This window comes from Cydia amplana, chromosome 7, assembly GCF_948474715.1.
Source record: "Cydia amplana chromosome 7, ilCydAmpl1.1, whole genome shotgun sequence".
Lineage (NCBI taxonomy): Eukaryota > Metazoa > Arthropoda > Insecta > Lepidoptera > Tortricidae > Cydia > Cydia amplana.
The window spans coordinates 2,552,705-2,570,340 of record NC_086075.1 but is presented as its reverse complement, the minus strand read 5'-3'; the positions used below and the strand labels follow the sequence as shown (position 1 = coordinate 2,570,340).

Genomic DNA, 17,636 nt, shown 5'->3' with positions numbered 1-17,636 from the left:
GATAACATAGATCACTCATACCTTATTAAAAGTTTGTCTTTATTAGGGTTTCCTGGTCATATTTTACGTTGGTTATTCAATTTTCTTAATAATCGATATTTAACTCTAAAAGTTAGATCTTCGTTAATAGGTTCTAAAGTTTCTACAAAGGGTACTCCTCAAGGTTCTGTATTATCTCCTCTTATATTCATTCTAAGTTTGGTTTGTTTCATGAAACAAATTCCGGCTTCTGTTAAGCACTTATTTTACGCTGATGATTTGGTGTTATATGTAAATTGTAAAGACATAAAAATTGGTGAATCTATTATGAACAGTTGTCTATGTAATATTCATAACATATTAACAAATTTCCTAAAACTTGAGGTTAATGTTTCCAAATCTTCTGTAATTCTCTTTTCTCAAAATGGCTTACATTCTCCTCAAATTTTATACAATTCTAAAGTTATTCCTGCTCAGTCTTTTGTCAAATACGTTGGCCTATTTCTTGATTATGATCTTTCCTGGAAAACTCATATTGATACAATTTCTAAAAGAGCCGAATTGGGTTTAAACATATTGAAGTCGTTAACTGGAGTAAAATGGGGAGCAGATCCTAAGGTCCTTAAAACGATATATATCGCGACAATTAGAAGTCATTTCGATTATGGTTGTATGTTTTTTGCTGATGCGAATACCCATCTTTTAAGGAAATTAGATATTATCCAAAATAGGGCGCTACGAATTATTACTGGAGCTATGATGTCATCTCCAATTAATTCTTTGGAAATAGAGGCTGGCATTGTTCCTTTATTTGTACGCAGATGTTATATCACTGACAAGTATGGTCTTAAGTTGGTTAGTCGTGATAACGATGTTACTTATAGATATTTAAATAATGTAAATATTCCAAATTATAATTTAATAGCGTTTCCTAATTCTTCTTCCATAAGTGATGTTATAACTTATTTAAACTTTGAATTTCAAGATATAGTCTACTGGTCTAATTTGCTTCCCTGTTTTGAACATGAATACAATGATATTATGCGAGACGTGGTGGTTGAACTGGTCAAATTTGAATCGAAATATGACTTTTTGGAGTTTCTTGATGATAAGACTGATTTTGTTAAATTATATACTGACGGATCTAAAACTAAAGATAGGACCAGTTTTGCATTTTATGACTCTTTTTTGAACATAGGAAAGGTTTTCGAATGTAGTAGTTATTTTTCAGTATTTTCGGCTGAAGTATTAGGCATTATTTACGCTTTAGAATACATTCATGAAAATTATATAAATGAGAATAAGTTTTTAATTCTATCAGATTCCATGAGCGCTTTACAAGCACTTAAAAATAAATGTGTAAGTGGATCTGTAAATTATTTGATTTATAAGTTAAGAAGTTGTTTAAGTTCTTTATTAAATAGAAATATTACTGTTGAATTTTGCTGGGTTCCGGGACATTCAGGAATTTTTGGTAACGAACTTGTAGACAAGCTTGCCAAATCTACGAAAAATATCCAAGTTTGTGATTTAAAAGTACCTCAATCCGATTTAGTAACTTTTGTTAAAGAACTTATGATTAGAAGGTGGAATAACTCGTGGTCTAAATCCAAAGAAGTCAAAGGGAAATGGCTAGCTGAAATAGTCCTGGCACCTAGTACCAAGTCGTGGTTTGAATACCAAAGAAAATATGTAGAAAGGGGATTTATTACAACTATGTGTAGATTGCGCATTGGTCATGGTCGTTTTGCTGCACATCTATTCAGATTAGAGCTAAGTGATTCTGCTGTTTGTGCACATTGTAATTTTAATTTATGTGATCTTGATCATATTTTTTTCCATTGTCCTTCATTTAATTTACAAAGGCTATTGTTTGTTGCTATGTGTATGGATACAGGTTTGCAAGTTCTGCCAAACTCTGTACAGGGCCTTTTGAAATATCAACAATTATATCCTGTAATCTATGAATTTGTTATTCACACTATTGGCAGTCTGTAATTTTTTGATAAATGATTGAAATAACCATAAAATGTATGTCTAATGTAATGTTAAATTTTAGGTATAAGCTGGGCATTGTAATTACTTTACACATAGACTAATGTAATGTAACTTTTAAATTCATATCACATTGTACTGTGTATAAGCTGGAATTGTAATTTGTTTCGTTTTATGTTTGAGCTGATGGCCAAGTTGCCAATGCTCGTAATAAATTAAAAAAAAAAAAAAAAATTAACAACCAGTTGCAACCCTAGATTTCGGCAAGATTCGGTTCTTAGGGTAGATGTGTTTTTTTTTACGGAAATTAGAAATAATTAACCGTAAGATGTAGACGGATAATCTTTAGTCGTCGCTCTATGATGTTGAAATAATAATCACAAGCCCTCAACGTACAGTACAGGGAATGTGGCCTTCACGTTAAATCGTGATGCCATTTCAACTTCAGCTATTTCGAAGAAATGTGAGGTGTAATGCTTCGACATTACATTGTAACAAGCATAAAATTCTTACAACATTTTCTCAACAAACAAAGCTTGAATAAGGGTTCTATTAGACGCTCAAAATGGGGATATAGGGCAGGGCTGAAAGGGCCGACATAACGAAACACGTCCTCCGGGAGCGTGATCCTTCCTTTCAGAGGAAAGGACTTTCATGCTAAGGAGACGCAATAATGCGAAAATGTGATCAAAAATGCCCCTTCGCCTTATTGAGCCGTTAAGTACGTACAGTCGCCGTCAGATATATCGAATCGGCCGAGATGTTCAAAAATATCTGAACACGACTCTAACGCCTTGACAATAGAGGCGTGGTCAGATATTTGTGAGCGCCTTGGCCGCTCCGATATATATGATGGCGACTGTACCGATGAGATAGATATGACTATGGCCAAGGCCATAAGGGTTTTCCAGCTTAATCAAATTGGAATGATGCGGGTTTGTGAGTTATGAAAGTAATAGAATGCCGTAGGTAGTTTGCATGAAAAAAAAGTGTTTTTATTTTATGTTAAAACAATAATACAGATATGTGTTAGGTTCATGCAACAATTTAACATATAATTGACCGAGCGTTAGCGAAGGTCTACGTTTCAGCTTGGACAAAAATGCTTTCGTATGTCCGTATGTCGCAATTCCACAACCGATTCTCATGAAATTTTGTGAGCAGGTTTTATGATTATTGATTAAATAGTTTTTTTTTCGATTCCGTTTATTCCAAATGGCGGAGGCATACATTTATTTATTTTAACGCTATCCTAACAGCTCACAGAGCCAATAGTGTAATACATACATATATGTAGCCTATGTAGGTGAAGTTACTTGTTCCATACGTAGTGTAAATTGTATCAACTAAGTATGTTTTGCATAGCCTGTGACAGTTAAACTTGTTCTATCCATTATTAACATATCATTCATAAAACATGAGCACGCGATAGTAAATACAAGTATAACCGTTTTGACTCACTACCTAAAACAACATTGGAAACCAAATAATGACAACAGCGTTAAAAATTAAATAAAAACAAAAGTTATTAGCCGAGCAAAAAGTAACGAGAAAAAAAGAACGCATTTTGTGTCTTCCTCTTGTCGGAATTAAGAGATGTAACTGAGGGTCTACCGCGAACGACGTTCGACGCGTTGCCTCCCTGTCACACTTACGTACGAATTGACAGTGTGACGAAGTGCGACAGAGATGTAACACATCGAACGTGGTTCGCGGTAGGCCCTCTGATGTAAGAGGCACGTACGAAAATTCGGGGGACTGCACGCTATTGCCCCCTTGCATCAAAGTTTCAGGAACGCAGAATTTACCCAGTTTCCCGAAACTTTCTGAGTTATAAATAGGGCCAACGTAACGACTGGAGCAAATGAATAAATTAGATAACGTTAAATATATTGCGTACGATTTCTTGTAACCAAACATTGATAAAAGTTAGCCGAATCTTGGGTAACTTGGTGAGAATTGGCAATTTATTGCAATTCGACGTGGATAACGATTTTGTTAAAATAAAAGAGAATTTGATGATGGACATTAGAAGTCAAACGACGTATACACGCATACAAAGGTCAATATTAGATCAAAATTTTGCCTATTCAAAGAATTTATACGTCGTTGAGAATGCCAAATCCGGTATGTGCGTGATTTTAATCAAAGTACGGATTTGGCATTCTCAACGACCGTCGTTGAGAATGCCAAATCCGTTATGTGCTCGATTTTTGATTGACAAATAGTTACCTAGCAACAAATTAATAAGGTATTAATTACTTTGATTAAAATCACGCACATACCGGATTTGGCATTCTCAGCGACGTAAAGCAATACAAAGACGGCTAAAGTTTAACTCAAACTTTATCAATTCATTGTTCTAGCTATACATTGCTGTAGATATAAAGAAAAATGTGATGCTATCACTCTCCGTACCGACTTTTCTTCCAAAGCGCACAAAATTCCAAAACCACCCAAAGCCGTATAAAGTCAAAAGTTCCGCATCTCAATTCAATCTAACAGTCAGATAAAGCACCACAAGCTTATTTGAGATGTCGGTGAAAACCTGAACTAACATTACTTCATACTAACTTCAATTCCATTCGAAGACGGGAGCGATGCTGTCAACAGCAAATAAAAGTTTGTAGTGCCATTCACAGGTAAGCACGTTTCCAGAGAATAAATACGACCCGCAGTTCTAAACTTTTCGGTGCCAATTTCAAATTCAGAACACGAACTCTTTAAGATAAAGTCGGGTCATTCTTTATGTTCAAATATTCAAGTCTTCTGTACTCTATGACCTTAGGGTCAACGTTCTTTCGATGTAATAACGGTATTTGTAGCTCGTTCGACTGTATGGATCAAAGGTAATCGATTGGTGCTCATAATCTTTAATATTTCAATTTCTAGTTACACTACATTTATTTTTAATCTCATCGCAAAATTGACATTTGAGCGCATGAAACGGTATTAAACAGTAATTTTCTACCAACTCGCTAGAAGCTTTTTTATGTGAAACATAAAACAAATTCAGAATGGTGCTTTGAAACGTGTAATTTCGACTCACAATGACCTTATGTGAAAATATTAAATATAATCGATTTATGCGTACGAAAAGTATTATGTCATCAACACTAACGAAATGTAACAAGAAACAAATAGTTTCCAACTTATTTGTGTCTACCCTAAGCCATCTTAGGCGCTTTACACTCGTGCAAAATCACACATATGCATAACATTAAATCAGTGACATAAAACTTTCTCACAACTTATTAAAATTAATTAAATAATCGGTCATAAGTTTAGAAAATTTATGACCGATTATACATTTTCTAAACTTACAGGTCATTTTGATCAATTTTTCATAAGGCCATCACTTCCTTATTTAAGGTCGCTGTTACATCAAGTTTCTCCAAATATTTTATGCAATACATATGTAAATGATAAATACATAAACTTATTTACGATTTGCACAGGTGCGAGCATTCGCCTTCCGGTCAGAATATATGAATATATTTAACGTAAAACTTACCCTACTTATTGATACGAATAAACAATGTAAATAAAAAAAAAATCTATGCATAAATGTTAGGAAGGGATTGAAAATGGCGGATAAGTGTGGACTTACGCGAATACACATCAAAAGAATATTCTAATCATACATTACTTTTGTATACACCCGTAAAATTTCATCTTCTTAATATAATATTTTGTTTCTGCTCAGTGCCGGATTAAGATATTTTGATGCCCTAAGCATTCTTAGACCATGGTGCCCCCTCTTCCTAGGGTCATCAAGATTACATTGAATTTTCTTGGTAAATTGAGTGACGTTCATTGCCGCATTACTGCTGAGAATGGACTTTTCAATCAGTCACATCATTTTATCACGAAAATTGACAGTGCAGCAGTAAATTTGCAACAGTAATCTTGCTGTAGTCGCTATTCGAATGTCAAGCTGGCTTTGCCTTTAAAATTTAACTGAAAAAACGAGAGCGTAGCGAGCGCGAAAATTTTTCATTAGAAAAGACGCAATTCGATCACTTTTACTTTTAGTCCCAAACAGGCGCGGATCCAGGATTTCATACAGAGAAGGGATGGGACAGTTTTCTGTCAGCCTAGATTCGCATAGGACTCGATGTTTAAGGGTCTCAGCGAGGTTGTTTTCAGAGATGCTAGAAAGAAGAGCTTGGAATTGATCAATGAGGAAGTCAGGACGAGGCCGAAGGCCTAGCTCCGCATAAAGCTGGACGTCCGGAGCGTCTGATCGCGGCGCGTTTCATAGTCACAACCACTGGCGAAGTGTGAGCAAGCCAGAATGCCCAGCTTCGAGAGAGGAAAGCTTGGATTTGGATCCAAGCCCAAGTGTAATTGAGGCAGAAGACCGACTTTGGCGTGAGGAGCAGGCCTCGCATAAGACCTAACGCCGAACTGCAAAATAGTGGCTTGAAATCGAATCTATTATGTAATCACTACTCTCCTACTGCTCGCTCTTTGGCTTCACTCGAAAGCGCGACTTGATTAGGATGCTTTTAGTTTTCGGCTTTCGCAGGGCCCCTTATAACACTTGGACAATTAGGTCGCAGGATCGCGGCTATGCAGCAACTCGGCCTGGCCGAAAAATCTGGCGTGCAAGAGAGCAAAATTCGCTATAAAATCGGTAACCTATGTCGAAAAAAACGGGTGGCCACAAGCCCGAAGGCAAGATTTTTTGGCCTTGAACATGAGCGTAAGGTCAAATCAAAGGCCTACGTTGGAGATGTTCTTTCTTACGTGTCCTTACTTTTTTACTCTTATGACCCTTCGTTATTAGATGGGTACTTGTACAAGCTACAAGTACAAAAAGTTTCATGTACATACTCCATTACGACTGCAATGTTAAATGCAGCCTGCGCGTTTTTTTGCCTACGTTTTTGGTGCCCCCCTAGACGTGGTGCCCCAAGCACGTGCTTCTTTTGCTTATTGGTTAATCCGGCACTGTTTCTGCTTCATGTAACATTTATCTACAAACTTCACATAAGATTTATCGCAATAAAATACGTCCATAAGATATTCTACACTAAAAGCCTCTTGTTATTTCATGGTAGACAAAACTCAAGTGAAAAGGGAGCGCAAGTTTTAATATAAATAACGCAAAATGTGGCGAAAACATCTTGAAGGCTTTTGGAGTCAGCGCAGCCGTGAAAAGGATGGTTTTATGAAACTTGCAACGCTAGCTTAGCTAACCCTTTCTTATTAAATTGTACAACGGGACTTAGTCGCGTATCTAAGTTTTAAGATTTACCTCCGACGTTTCGAGGACGGCGTTGTCCCCGTGGTCTCGGAGAAGACTGGCTTAGGGTGGAATCACATCTGTCAGCATCGAGCCGCATTTTGTATATAAGAAATCGCTCGTTAGTATGAAGATGCGTACGCATCGGAAAGCTGAAAGCATGCGTACGCATCTTCATACTAACGAGCGATTTCTCATATACTCGTATAAAATGCGGCTCGATGCTGACAGGTGTGATTCCACCCTTAAGTTGACATGACAAAAACTGGCGCGGTTAGAAGATGCCGTCTTCTAACAGTTCTAACCGCGCGAGTTTTTCGAACTACCCGCACTTGATCTCGTTTATCAGCTTGAACGTTTTGCGCACTAGGGAACATAGTAATTTCAATCGGGACGAGTGTTTCAAGATCTCATCCACATGGAATCCAGTCATTAGTACCTAAATGTAAGCGTAAATGAATATCGACAGTCGATAAATCGAATATCGTTAGTGTTGTGTGTCGACAGAGTGACATCCCTAGTGCGCAAAACGTGCTAACCCTTTCTTTTCCACATAAAGAAAAAATCATTATTTATTTACGATGTTTTACAGCTTTATTTTAAAATTCACATACGACATAACATAACGTATCCTATCTGTTACTTAATAATAAAGTTCAAGAAAAGAGCGTACTCCCATCTCAAAGGCCGGCAACGCACTAACAACCCATCTGGTGTTGCGGGTGTCCATGGGCGGCGGTAATCGCTTACCATCAGATGATCCGTCTGCTCGCTTGCCTCCTATATCATAAAAAAAAGTTAAAATTTCGGCAATATTCAAAGATACGCAGTGCAAAAAAAGCATTACACGAATATCAGCCAAATAAGTTACGCTACAATTGTCCCAATTAATCGGGTTCTACCACGCGACGCGATTTAAAACTGTCCACAAGTGTAAATGAAATGCTTTTTCTACTTTATTTACACTTAAAAAAATCGCGCGACAAAGCGTTATTCGTGTACTCGAGGTAATCGACGTTCGCAGTCCAGCCGGCGCCGCACGCGATGTGTCCGCCGCGTGGCGCCTTTACCCTAGCCACCCTTTGAACGAATGGAAAAGCTATCACGTTGGTACACTTGGTTTTGAATGAAAAGGCGGGATATTGATGGATCGTATCGGGTGTCTGGTAGTGATATCTGTGTTGTATTTTCGTCTATGATTGGGGGTTGACAGTGATATATTGTTATTACTAATAACCTACATATTTTAAAACAGAAAATACGAGAAGGTATTATAGGTTAGTTTCTTTGGCCAAACTTAGTGGTGGTTTGAACAAAAAAAAACGGCCAAGTGCGAGTCGGACTCGCCCATGAAGGGTTCCGTATTTAGGGGATTTATGACGTATTAAAAAAAACTACTTACTAGATCTCGTTCAAACCAATTTTCGGTGGAAGTTTGCATGGTAATGTACATCATATATTTTTTTTTAGTTTTATCATTCTCTTATTTTAGAAGTTACAGGGGGGGGTGGGACACACATTTTACCACTTTGGAAGTGTCTCTCGCGCAAACTATTCAGTTTAGAAAAAAATTATATTAGGAACCTCAATATCATTTTTGAAGACCTATCCATAGATACCCCACACGTAAGGGTTTGATGAAAAAAAATTCAGTTTCAGTTCTAAGTATGGGGAACCCCCAAAATTTATTGTTTTTTTATTCTATTTCTGTGTGAAAATCTTAATGCGGTTCACAGAATACATCTACTTACCAAGTTTCAACAGTATAGTTCTTATAGTTTTGGAAAAATGTGGCTGTGACATACGGACGGACAGACGGACAGACGGACAGACGGACAGACGGACAGACAGACAGACAGACAGACAGACATGACGAATCCATAAGGGTTCCGTTTTTTGCCATTTGGGTACGGAACCCTAAAAACCCAGGACTGTCTCATTTCATACATAGACGGTGAGAATCATACTGTCTACGCCAGCGGTTCTCAATCTTTTTTTTTGACGGAACCCTTTTGGAAAGCGAAGTACTTGATGGAACCCTACAATAAAACAATAGTTTTTAGAAGTGTATTTTTTTATTAATAAGCATAATAATTATGCTTATTTTATTATTCTAAATTCTTGCGGAACCCCTGCAGGGGTGTCGCGGAACCCTAGGGTTCCGCGGAACACACTTTGAGAATGGCTGGTCTACGCTAATACTATAGGACCGTAGCACCCAATAGAAAGTGATGGGTATAGTTTTCCTGGATTTCTAATGTTATTCTAGTTATGTTCTAGTTATTACTTATTATTTATTTTTACTATGTATTTTAATTTTCCTACCCTACTTTGTCAGGGTAAAAAAAGTTCGTACTAGCCATATCGTAGCCAATAATAATAAAAAGTAATAACGCGTAAAGTTATCCACTTATTTGATCAGTTAAAAAACTAATAAGCAACTTTGTACTTTCTAGTTCGTCGCCAGTTTGTCGGTAGGTACTAGCAACCCCAACTATATAAATAGTTCATTCGATTTTCAGCCTTAATGTATTCACTTAGAGCTTTTTATAGACTAACGGCGTTATTCATAAACGTCCGCTAAGTTAATCAGCTGATGATCATCGTTTGTCCCTCTCTATGACATAACGACACATAGGGACAAACGACGATCATCAACTGATTAAGTTAGATGCCGTTTATGAATAACGCCATTATAATTATTTTAGCTGTGTTGTGAAAACTTGAATTAAGTTTAGTAATATAGTTACTTTATCCTACAAGGGGGCAAAGTTTTTGTTTAATTCTTCGTGCTAAAATCGATACCTGAGCAAGCGATAATTCCAAAATTGGACCACGAGCGAAGCAAGTGAAATATGTGGATTCAGACCTTTTCAAAACGAGTCCCACTTGATAAGTGTACTATTATGTCAGCGATCCCAGTATTCCCAGTACAGTAGACTCCGACCACAATAACTTTGCAGTGATTTGGCAGTAATAAAGCATACATATCCCATAGAAGAGCCATACTTAAAGTACCTAGCATTTGACGACATTTCATTCGACAAAACTTCGCTTGAAATATTTAACCTGTTACATGTCAAAGAACTCAACTCCATAAATAAATAATATTCACAGTGAAAGAAAAAGAACGAAAAACATCTTGCCATTTACCACGGCGTCGCAATTAGTACGAGAGCTCTCAAATCGAAGATTTCCTGTTCTGCTTTTTGCTGACACCTTTAAGTACTATAATCTAGCCTGTAGTTAGTTCAATAATTGCAGGTACTAGTTCATGCACTTAGGTTTAGGGTCGTAGACCTTTGTAGTAGACAGAGGTAAGGACAAAACATAATATATTATGTAGGTAACTAGATAATTTAAGATATTTCATAGGATTACATACAAAAATGAACACACTACAATACTAAATTTGAAGTTGAACTGCATAATTATCAAGATTGTCAAAGTAGGGCCTGCTACGAACATTGAAAAGGGAAATTTCGTTATCTGTCTCTTTATCGCTATTGCGTATTCGAACTATAAAGAGGCACATAAACGATTGATCGAACTCAGTCATTTGCGGCATGCCCTCAGTACCTACTTATATTTTTGGACGAGCGGGACACAGCTATCTGTCAGTGAGAAAGATGGTCATAACGATAGAGACAGATAGTGATTTCCGAAGTTTATAAATCACAACGAAATGTGCAGCTTCTTTGGTGCCTTCTACTCAACCACGCTATATGTTTTGTATCTTTGTAAAGGGTCACACTGATTACCAGTCCTCCGGACGATATCGGCCTGCCAGTTGTACGGAGCTGTCAAATTTTTGTTCTAACTGACAGGCCGATAACGTCCGGCGGACTATTAATCAGTGGGCCCCTTTAATCTTCTAGTTCATTTAGTGCAGTGGTTCCTAACCTGGGGGTAAAACTGGTATTTTACGGGGGTAAATAAGCTAACCTAATATAACAATACAACAAACGTACACGTTTTATTTTTTATTACCATTGGGAGGAGGGGTAAAATCAGGTTCCCTAGTTAGTCATATTAGGGGTGACCGGACTGAAAAGGTTAGGAACCACTGATTTAGTGTATCTATGGATATATTATAAGGATGTCTACACTTGTAAACCAGGTATCTGGATCTGGCTGGTTTACCGACCCTTACCCTGTCACACCAGACGGCGACGCTGCCGCAGACAAGCTGAAGTGCCTTCAATATTCATGGAAATGCCTCCTTTAATTTCCTCGAATAATACCGTCCTGAAGGGGGCACGGGAAGAAAGTCAATTAACGGTTTTCAACCGTATTATTTGAGGATTAAGATTCAAAGTTACATTTCTAGCAAACATCTACAGTCGGTTCAATTTTACTTGTTTTATTTGTTGAAAAACAATCTAAACTGAAAATGGGGCTTTATTAACGTAAATCCCCTTAGTGATAAATAAAGTAACACTGAGTAATTTTTTTATCGGAAACCCTTTTTATTTTTAGTTAGCATAGCCGTAAAAAGGAACATTTCTGAACAAAAAACCGGTATTATTAGGTATTGTTATTTCAATACTGGTATTATAAACATCATTTATGACAACATTTTCGCCTAAAATCCTTTATCTAAAGTGACTCCTTTCATAATCTAAAGTTCTTTAGAATTGTATTTTGTTTTGTGTGCTTTTAGTATTATAAAACTGTCATTGATATTGGTTTGAAACTGACCTGCTATATTATATATCAAAGAAATGAACTCCAAGTCCGAACCTTTAAACATTTACATACAAAGGTTCGATACATATTAAACCATTTTCTGTATCCAAAGTTTAACATAAACAGTAAATACCTTAAAGACTCCAAGAATACCAATCATTTTGACAGTGACAGCTACTCGTTGATTAAAGTTTCCCCGTCAAGGTGGGGGTTCATTTATATTTCATAGCCTGCCGTACAAATTAGCTGTCTACGTAGCTTCGTTTCTGTTTCACTTTACCGCGTGGATGTAAAATATATCTATATGTCTATAGGTACACCTAAGGGTTGTTCCTTTGATGTATGTATAATGTAGAAGTACTCTTATATTATTAGGTGCCTAGTTGCCTACTGCTTACTTATGTTTGCTCCGAGCGTGCGCCATATCATAATAATAACAGCTCCTACCATTTGTAAGGCAAAGGTTATAAAAATACTCTTCTTCATTTTAATTGATCGCTTCAAATTTTCTACCGACAGTTTAAATAATGGCGCCTTTTAAGACGATTTGACGTGTAGGTAAAAAGAAGAAAAAATAAACTGGTTACAGATTCAGCTGATAGTTCATATTAAAATTCTAGTTCATTATTTTACACTGGAAAATAGCGTATCTAAGTAAAAATACTAAGTATATTTAATATTTCGTCTTCGTGCTCATGTATATATAGATCCTATATACCTATATTATACATGAGCACGAAGACGAAAGATTATACGCTTTTTTACAGTGTAAAATAATGAACTAGAATTACACAATGAATTACAAATGATCATTTCTATTCTATTCAGTGTCATCAGTTCGAAGAGATCTTAACTTCCTATTTTCAAAGTCAAACGTCGTATTTTTTAAGGCCTTTTGTTTTTAAAGCAAGTACTGGACACTTAAAAGGAGTAACAAATGACTGGGTGTGGGAGTGAGTGATGTTTTACGAGCGTTGAAACTTTTTTTTTGACGACTCGACAGACCTTTGAAATGGAGGCGTACATTTTAAACAAGATCAAGCACTTTTAAGTTTTACAGGGTTAAAGGAAGATTGTAGGTATCTCTGTTTGGCCCTATGGTTGACTGGTAGAGAACGCCATTTGGAATTAAGTCCACCATTTGTACCTACATTGTTGTATATTATTTTGTGCAAGTTTCAGCTCAATCGAATAATAGGATGTGGATTATTTACACAAAATTTAGCATGCAAGTTTTTCACACAACATAGCCTGAAAAGTGACGGAAATTGCACCACAGATTAAAAAGCACCACTATTTCGAAATAGGTCGCAGCCTGCCAGCAATTACAAGCCTGCCAACCTAACTGTCACACGCTTTGAGCTAAAATGGACTCTATATCAACGGCAGAAAAGCTTTTTCATGTGAACATTTTGTTGTGGCTCCTGTATAAAACGACGGATGCTGGCAGGACGTTCCAAAGCCCCATAGTTACGCAATATCAGTTCCAAAAGGGCGTATGTGTCTGGTGTTTCCATGGACATTATTACTTTTTTTTTACAGCGGCCATGTGTTGCCAGTAAGTTTATTACGCGACAATCTGCTGACATTCAGGATCGCTGAATACATGGTAGGTACGCATTAGTGACATTTGGACGTGTTGAATGTAAGCATTTCGTGTACAGAATTGGCTTTGTTACCGCTATTACATGGCGAATTATACATATTTCCAGCGACCGAAATTGAAATTTTGTGGCGCATACTTTTACTGTAATTTTGTTAGAGTCTGTTCGGAAAGAGAAGAGTCGTGGAATGTATTGGGTCCCATACATTCCACGACTCTTCTCTTTCCGCACAGACTCTACTTTAGACAGTTGTAAAACTTTTAGTACCTAGTTTGGCAAGCCACCATTGCCACTGAAACTTTTTATGAGCATACATTTTGTTTTTTATCAAACTTTTTTGTCAAACACAATAACAATGAAGATGTGGAAGAATGTATAGTCTGGAAAACCACTTATGTCCGCAAATAAGAGGAAAATTGTATAAAGGGGGACGGGGGAATTAATCTGAATAATGTTACTAAGATATTTCTATAATATTTACGCTTCTAAGTGCTGTACATGGGGAAGGCGTACCTAAATTGTATTAACTTAAATTCCTTTAAACTTAGGGTCTAAAGTTTTATTTCACGTAGGTAAAAAACCGGCCAAGTGCGTGTCGGACTCGCGCACGGAGGGTTCCGCGCCATCAACAAAAATTAGAGCAAAACAAGCAAAAAAACGGTCACCCATCCAAGTACTGACCCCGCCCGACGTTGCTTAACTTCGGTCAAAATTCACGTTTTTTGTATGAGAGCCCCACTTAAATCTTTATTTTATTCTGTTTTTAGTATTTGTTGTTATAGCGGCAACAGAAATACATCATCTGTGAAAATTTCAACTGTCTAGCTATCACGGTTCGTGAGATACAGCCTGGTGATAGACGGACGGACGGACGGACAGCGGAGTCTTAGTAATAGGGTCCCGTTTTTACCCTTTGGGTACGGAACCCTAAAAACTTTCTTTATTACGAACTTAATATAAAAACCCAATAAAAAATGCACCTGCATCGAGATATTTAACCCCTATCGATTTCTCAAAGGCATGCAAAACATCCATAAACAATGCAGAAAACTCTGTGTTGCCAGAGCAATTAAGTGCAGTTCAAAAAGTTTGCAGCCCAGATAGTTGCACTGCTTGCACTGCGATTGCACTCTGCACAATGCGGTGACCGAGTTCTAGGATTCGAGGCATCTTTTGTTTTCTATGGGATAGAGGATTAAAAGGGGAAATTACCTGAGGAAAAGGCAGAAGGAAGAATAAGGTTTCATGGGAGATCGTAGAGAACAGAGGGTTCCGCTTAGTGAAACTTATAAATCTTGTAGAAACTAGACATTTTAAAACTTAATCAGACCTTTAAAACATAACTCTAAATAATCAATTGTCAGAGTATCCTCAAAACTCTTTAGTTACACCGAGGATTATATACTTAATCTGTTCCCGAGGTAAGGCTGCAACGATTTTGATAGCACACACAGTGCAAGTGTTATTTACACGTCATAAATTCATTGAAGTTTGACGTTTAAAATAACACTTGCACTGCGTGTGCTATCAATATCGTTGCAGACTTATCTCGGTCTGCCTCTATATTCTTTGTGATTTTGTATAAGTAAAGTAATTGTCTACATATAAATATGATAAATGTCAAATTACTATAAATATACAATTCCACACTCTTAACCGTCAAACTTGGTGCAAAGTTAAACTTAAACAAGCATTTCAAGTCTGGCTTCGTGTTGAAATAACAGTAGGAAAAGACGTAGAATCTCGACCTATTCACGAAGCCAAATAAATTGGGTTAATTGAATAATGGGACTAATAAAAGCATTCACAACTTTAATGGTTTAATTGTGAACGAAGAATCAGTGTAGACTCGAAATGAATAAAACTGCTGTCTTGCAGCCATATTCGAACTTTAAGCTACGTCAAATATCTACACGATATGGATCGGATATATGTCAGTGTCAAACAAGTGTCAAAAGTGAAGCTTTTGTTTGAAGAAACGTCACTTTTGACAGTTGTTTGACACTGACTACCTACACGACTTTGATCTCGCCAATATACTTGATATATCTGATCTTGTTACTCTGATATGATCTTGTGATCTGATGTTGTGGAAGTGTGCAGATAATGAAAAATTAATCATGAAACGCGTTTAACCACCATTCTGGCGTCAACGCCGGGTAGCCCACGCGGGTTCTTGTAAAGTCCAGCTATCGCCTTACAAGAACTGAGAACCCAACTACTTACCGAACAACGTCGTGCTCTAGAGCATTTATTTTGGTATTTCTACCTCTAACCGTGGCTGGCTAGAGCCCTAGAGGCCATAGTTTTATACTTTTATACCGTACACTGACTGAATTTTATTATTTACAAATAATTTTAATTCGATCCCACGTGGGATCCACTTTGACGTTGGCGAAATCATCGACAGTATCGATGGAGCCATATTACCCAAAGATTGATTGATTGATTGTCACTTTTGACAGTTGTTTGACACTGACTACCTACACGACTTTGATCTCGCCAATATACTTGATATATCTGATCTTGTTACTTCAGGCCTTGAGGATACACTTGGATATACTTCGACCCATCGGGTGCAGGATTTTTGAAGATCCTTGTTGATGCCTATATCAAGCAGTGGACGTCTTTCGGCTGTATGTCTTCAATAAAACCTTCCTTTACCCTAGGTTGACATTTAACTGTTTATATACCCTGGGCACGCATTGTCTATATTTAGCGGAACGGGCTCGGGGTGGGTCAATCTAATGTGATGACGTCACGGATAATCTGACCGCGGCCCTTCTATTTCTGTCTGTAGATGGCAACACAGGTAACTATAGATGGCCTCCCTCTAGAATCTGTAGACCCCATTATGCAAAAAACTGAGGGTCAAGGTTTCGTTCCATTGCGTCCAAGTTTTATGACTTATGACGCACACATACCTTGAGTCATAAAAGGCCAATTCGTACGTACCTTTCGTACGTCAAAATGATGTCAATTAGTTGTCATTCGCGCGTGCATTTCTCTCGTACTTGTCTGTACCTACGTATATTGGCGCGAGCGAGATGCACGGGCGAATGAAAATAAAAGTGACATCATTTTGATGTCAAAATGTGAGTTTGATTGAATTGGCCTCATGATTTACGTAGGTACTATTGTTGACCAAGCGAGCGCGAAACTCTCTGTTTCAGCTTGGGCAAATAAAAATGCTCTCGCCTGTCTGGCTGTTTTTGTGAGCAAGTTCGATAACTACATGGATTGTGTTTTGGCAATAAATTTTTTGGATTTTTTTTAAATGAGGCATCCATGGAAATTCGCTAGATCTACAGATCACAGACTAGTTCACAGTTTGTAATATTGTTATAATATTGTATACACATTGCACAAATAGCAAGTCCATGCGTCTTGAGTTTGACTGGTAAATCCAGTCTTATGCACCATCTAATGCTTAGTGATCTGCGTTGGCACTTTATGTGAATCGGCTAAAAGGGTTTATATTACAGCTAAGTGCCTAAAGTGCCATTAGGGAAAATTGTATCGGGTGTTATTATACAGGTGAGATTGTGTTAATATAAGAAGCGGCATTCGAATTCATACCTAATCTCATTTTGATATCAAATGTAAGTTCAAGTGTGTATACGCAATCGCATCCGATCTGGCCTGAACTTAAATCTATTTTAAACTCACCTGTCAAAGGCAGGTTGTGATGATCCTATTAAATGGCCCACAGGTTATTGGAGAGCCCACACGTTGGGCACCAATTTTAGAGACAGTTCGCATAAATACGTTGGATTAAGGGTAAGATCACAGAGTTTTCTGTGCCTAAATCTTAAAATAACCCTAACTAGATCGAAATTAAGTATCAGGGAATAGAGGCAACTAAACGTCGTGTAGGTAATTAGGTAATTGCTCATGCTGACCTAAAAAAGGTATCGCCGTGAAGTAATGCCTAGGTTTTAGAAGCAAATCTAAATCAAAGCAAAAGTCTAGACTAGACAGACGAGTTTGAAAAGTCGGTAAAGGTGACCTAGAGCAACCTAGAGTTAATCATCTTCGCCTTTGGCCTTTTGCAAAGATGAGATGAGACTATACTTAATTGTTATTAAAACTTACTTTTGTTACAAATTTAATATAGT

General features: G+C 37.3%; 2 protein-coding genes and 1 long non-coding RNA gene across 4 annotated transcripts in view; 2 read left to right on the top strand and 1 right to left on the bottom strand.

Moving 5' to 3' along the window:
- LOC134649372 (centaurin-gamma-1A) overlaps positions 1-17,636 on the bottom strand; it is a 384,793-nt gene that overhangs the window by 27,762 nt on the left and 339,395 nt on the right. The gene's annotated exons all lie outside the window — the stretch shown is intronic.
- Positions 838-1,996, top strand: LOC134649391 (uncharacterized). Its single transcript, XM_063504133.1, has one exon. It carries the CDS (start codon positions 1,021-1,023, stop codon positions 1,975-1,977), a length of 957 nt encoding a protein of 318 aa, XP_063360203.1. The 5' UTR covers positions 838-1,020; the 3' UTR covers positions 1,978-1,996.
- The window catches only part of LOC134649415 (uncharacterized), a 356,591-nt gene continuing 347,500 nt past the window's right edge, over positions 8,546-17,636 (top strand). The window contains exon 1 of the long non-coding RNA XR_010096959.1: positions 8,546-8,883. This is a non-coding gene — a long non-coding RNA (uncharacterized LOC134649415). The remainder of the gene's footprint in view (positions 8,884-17,636) is intronic.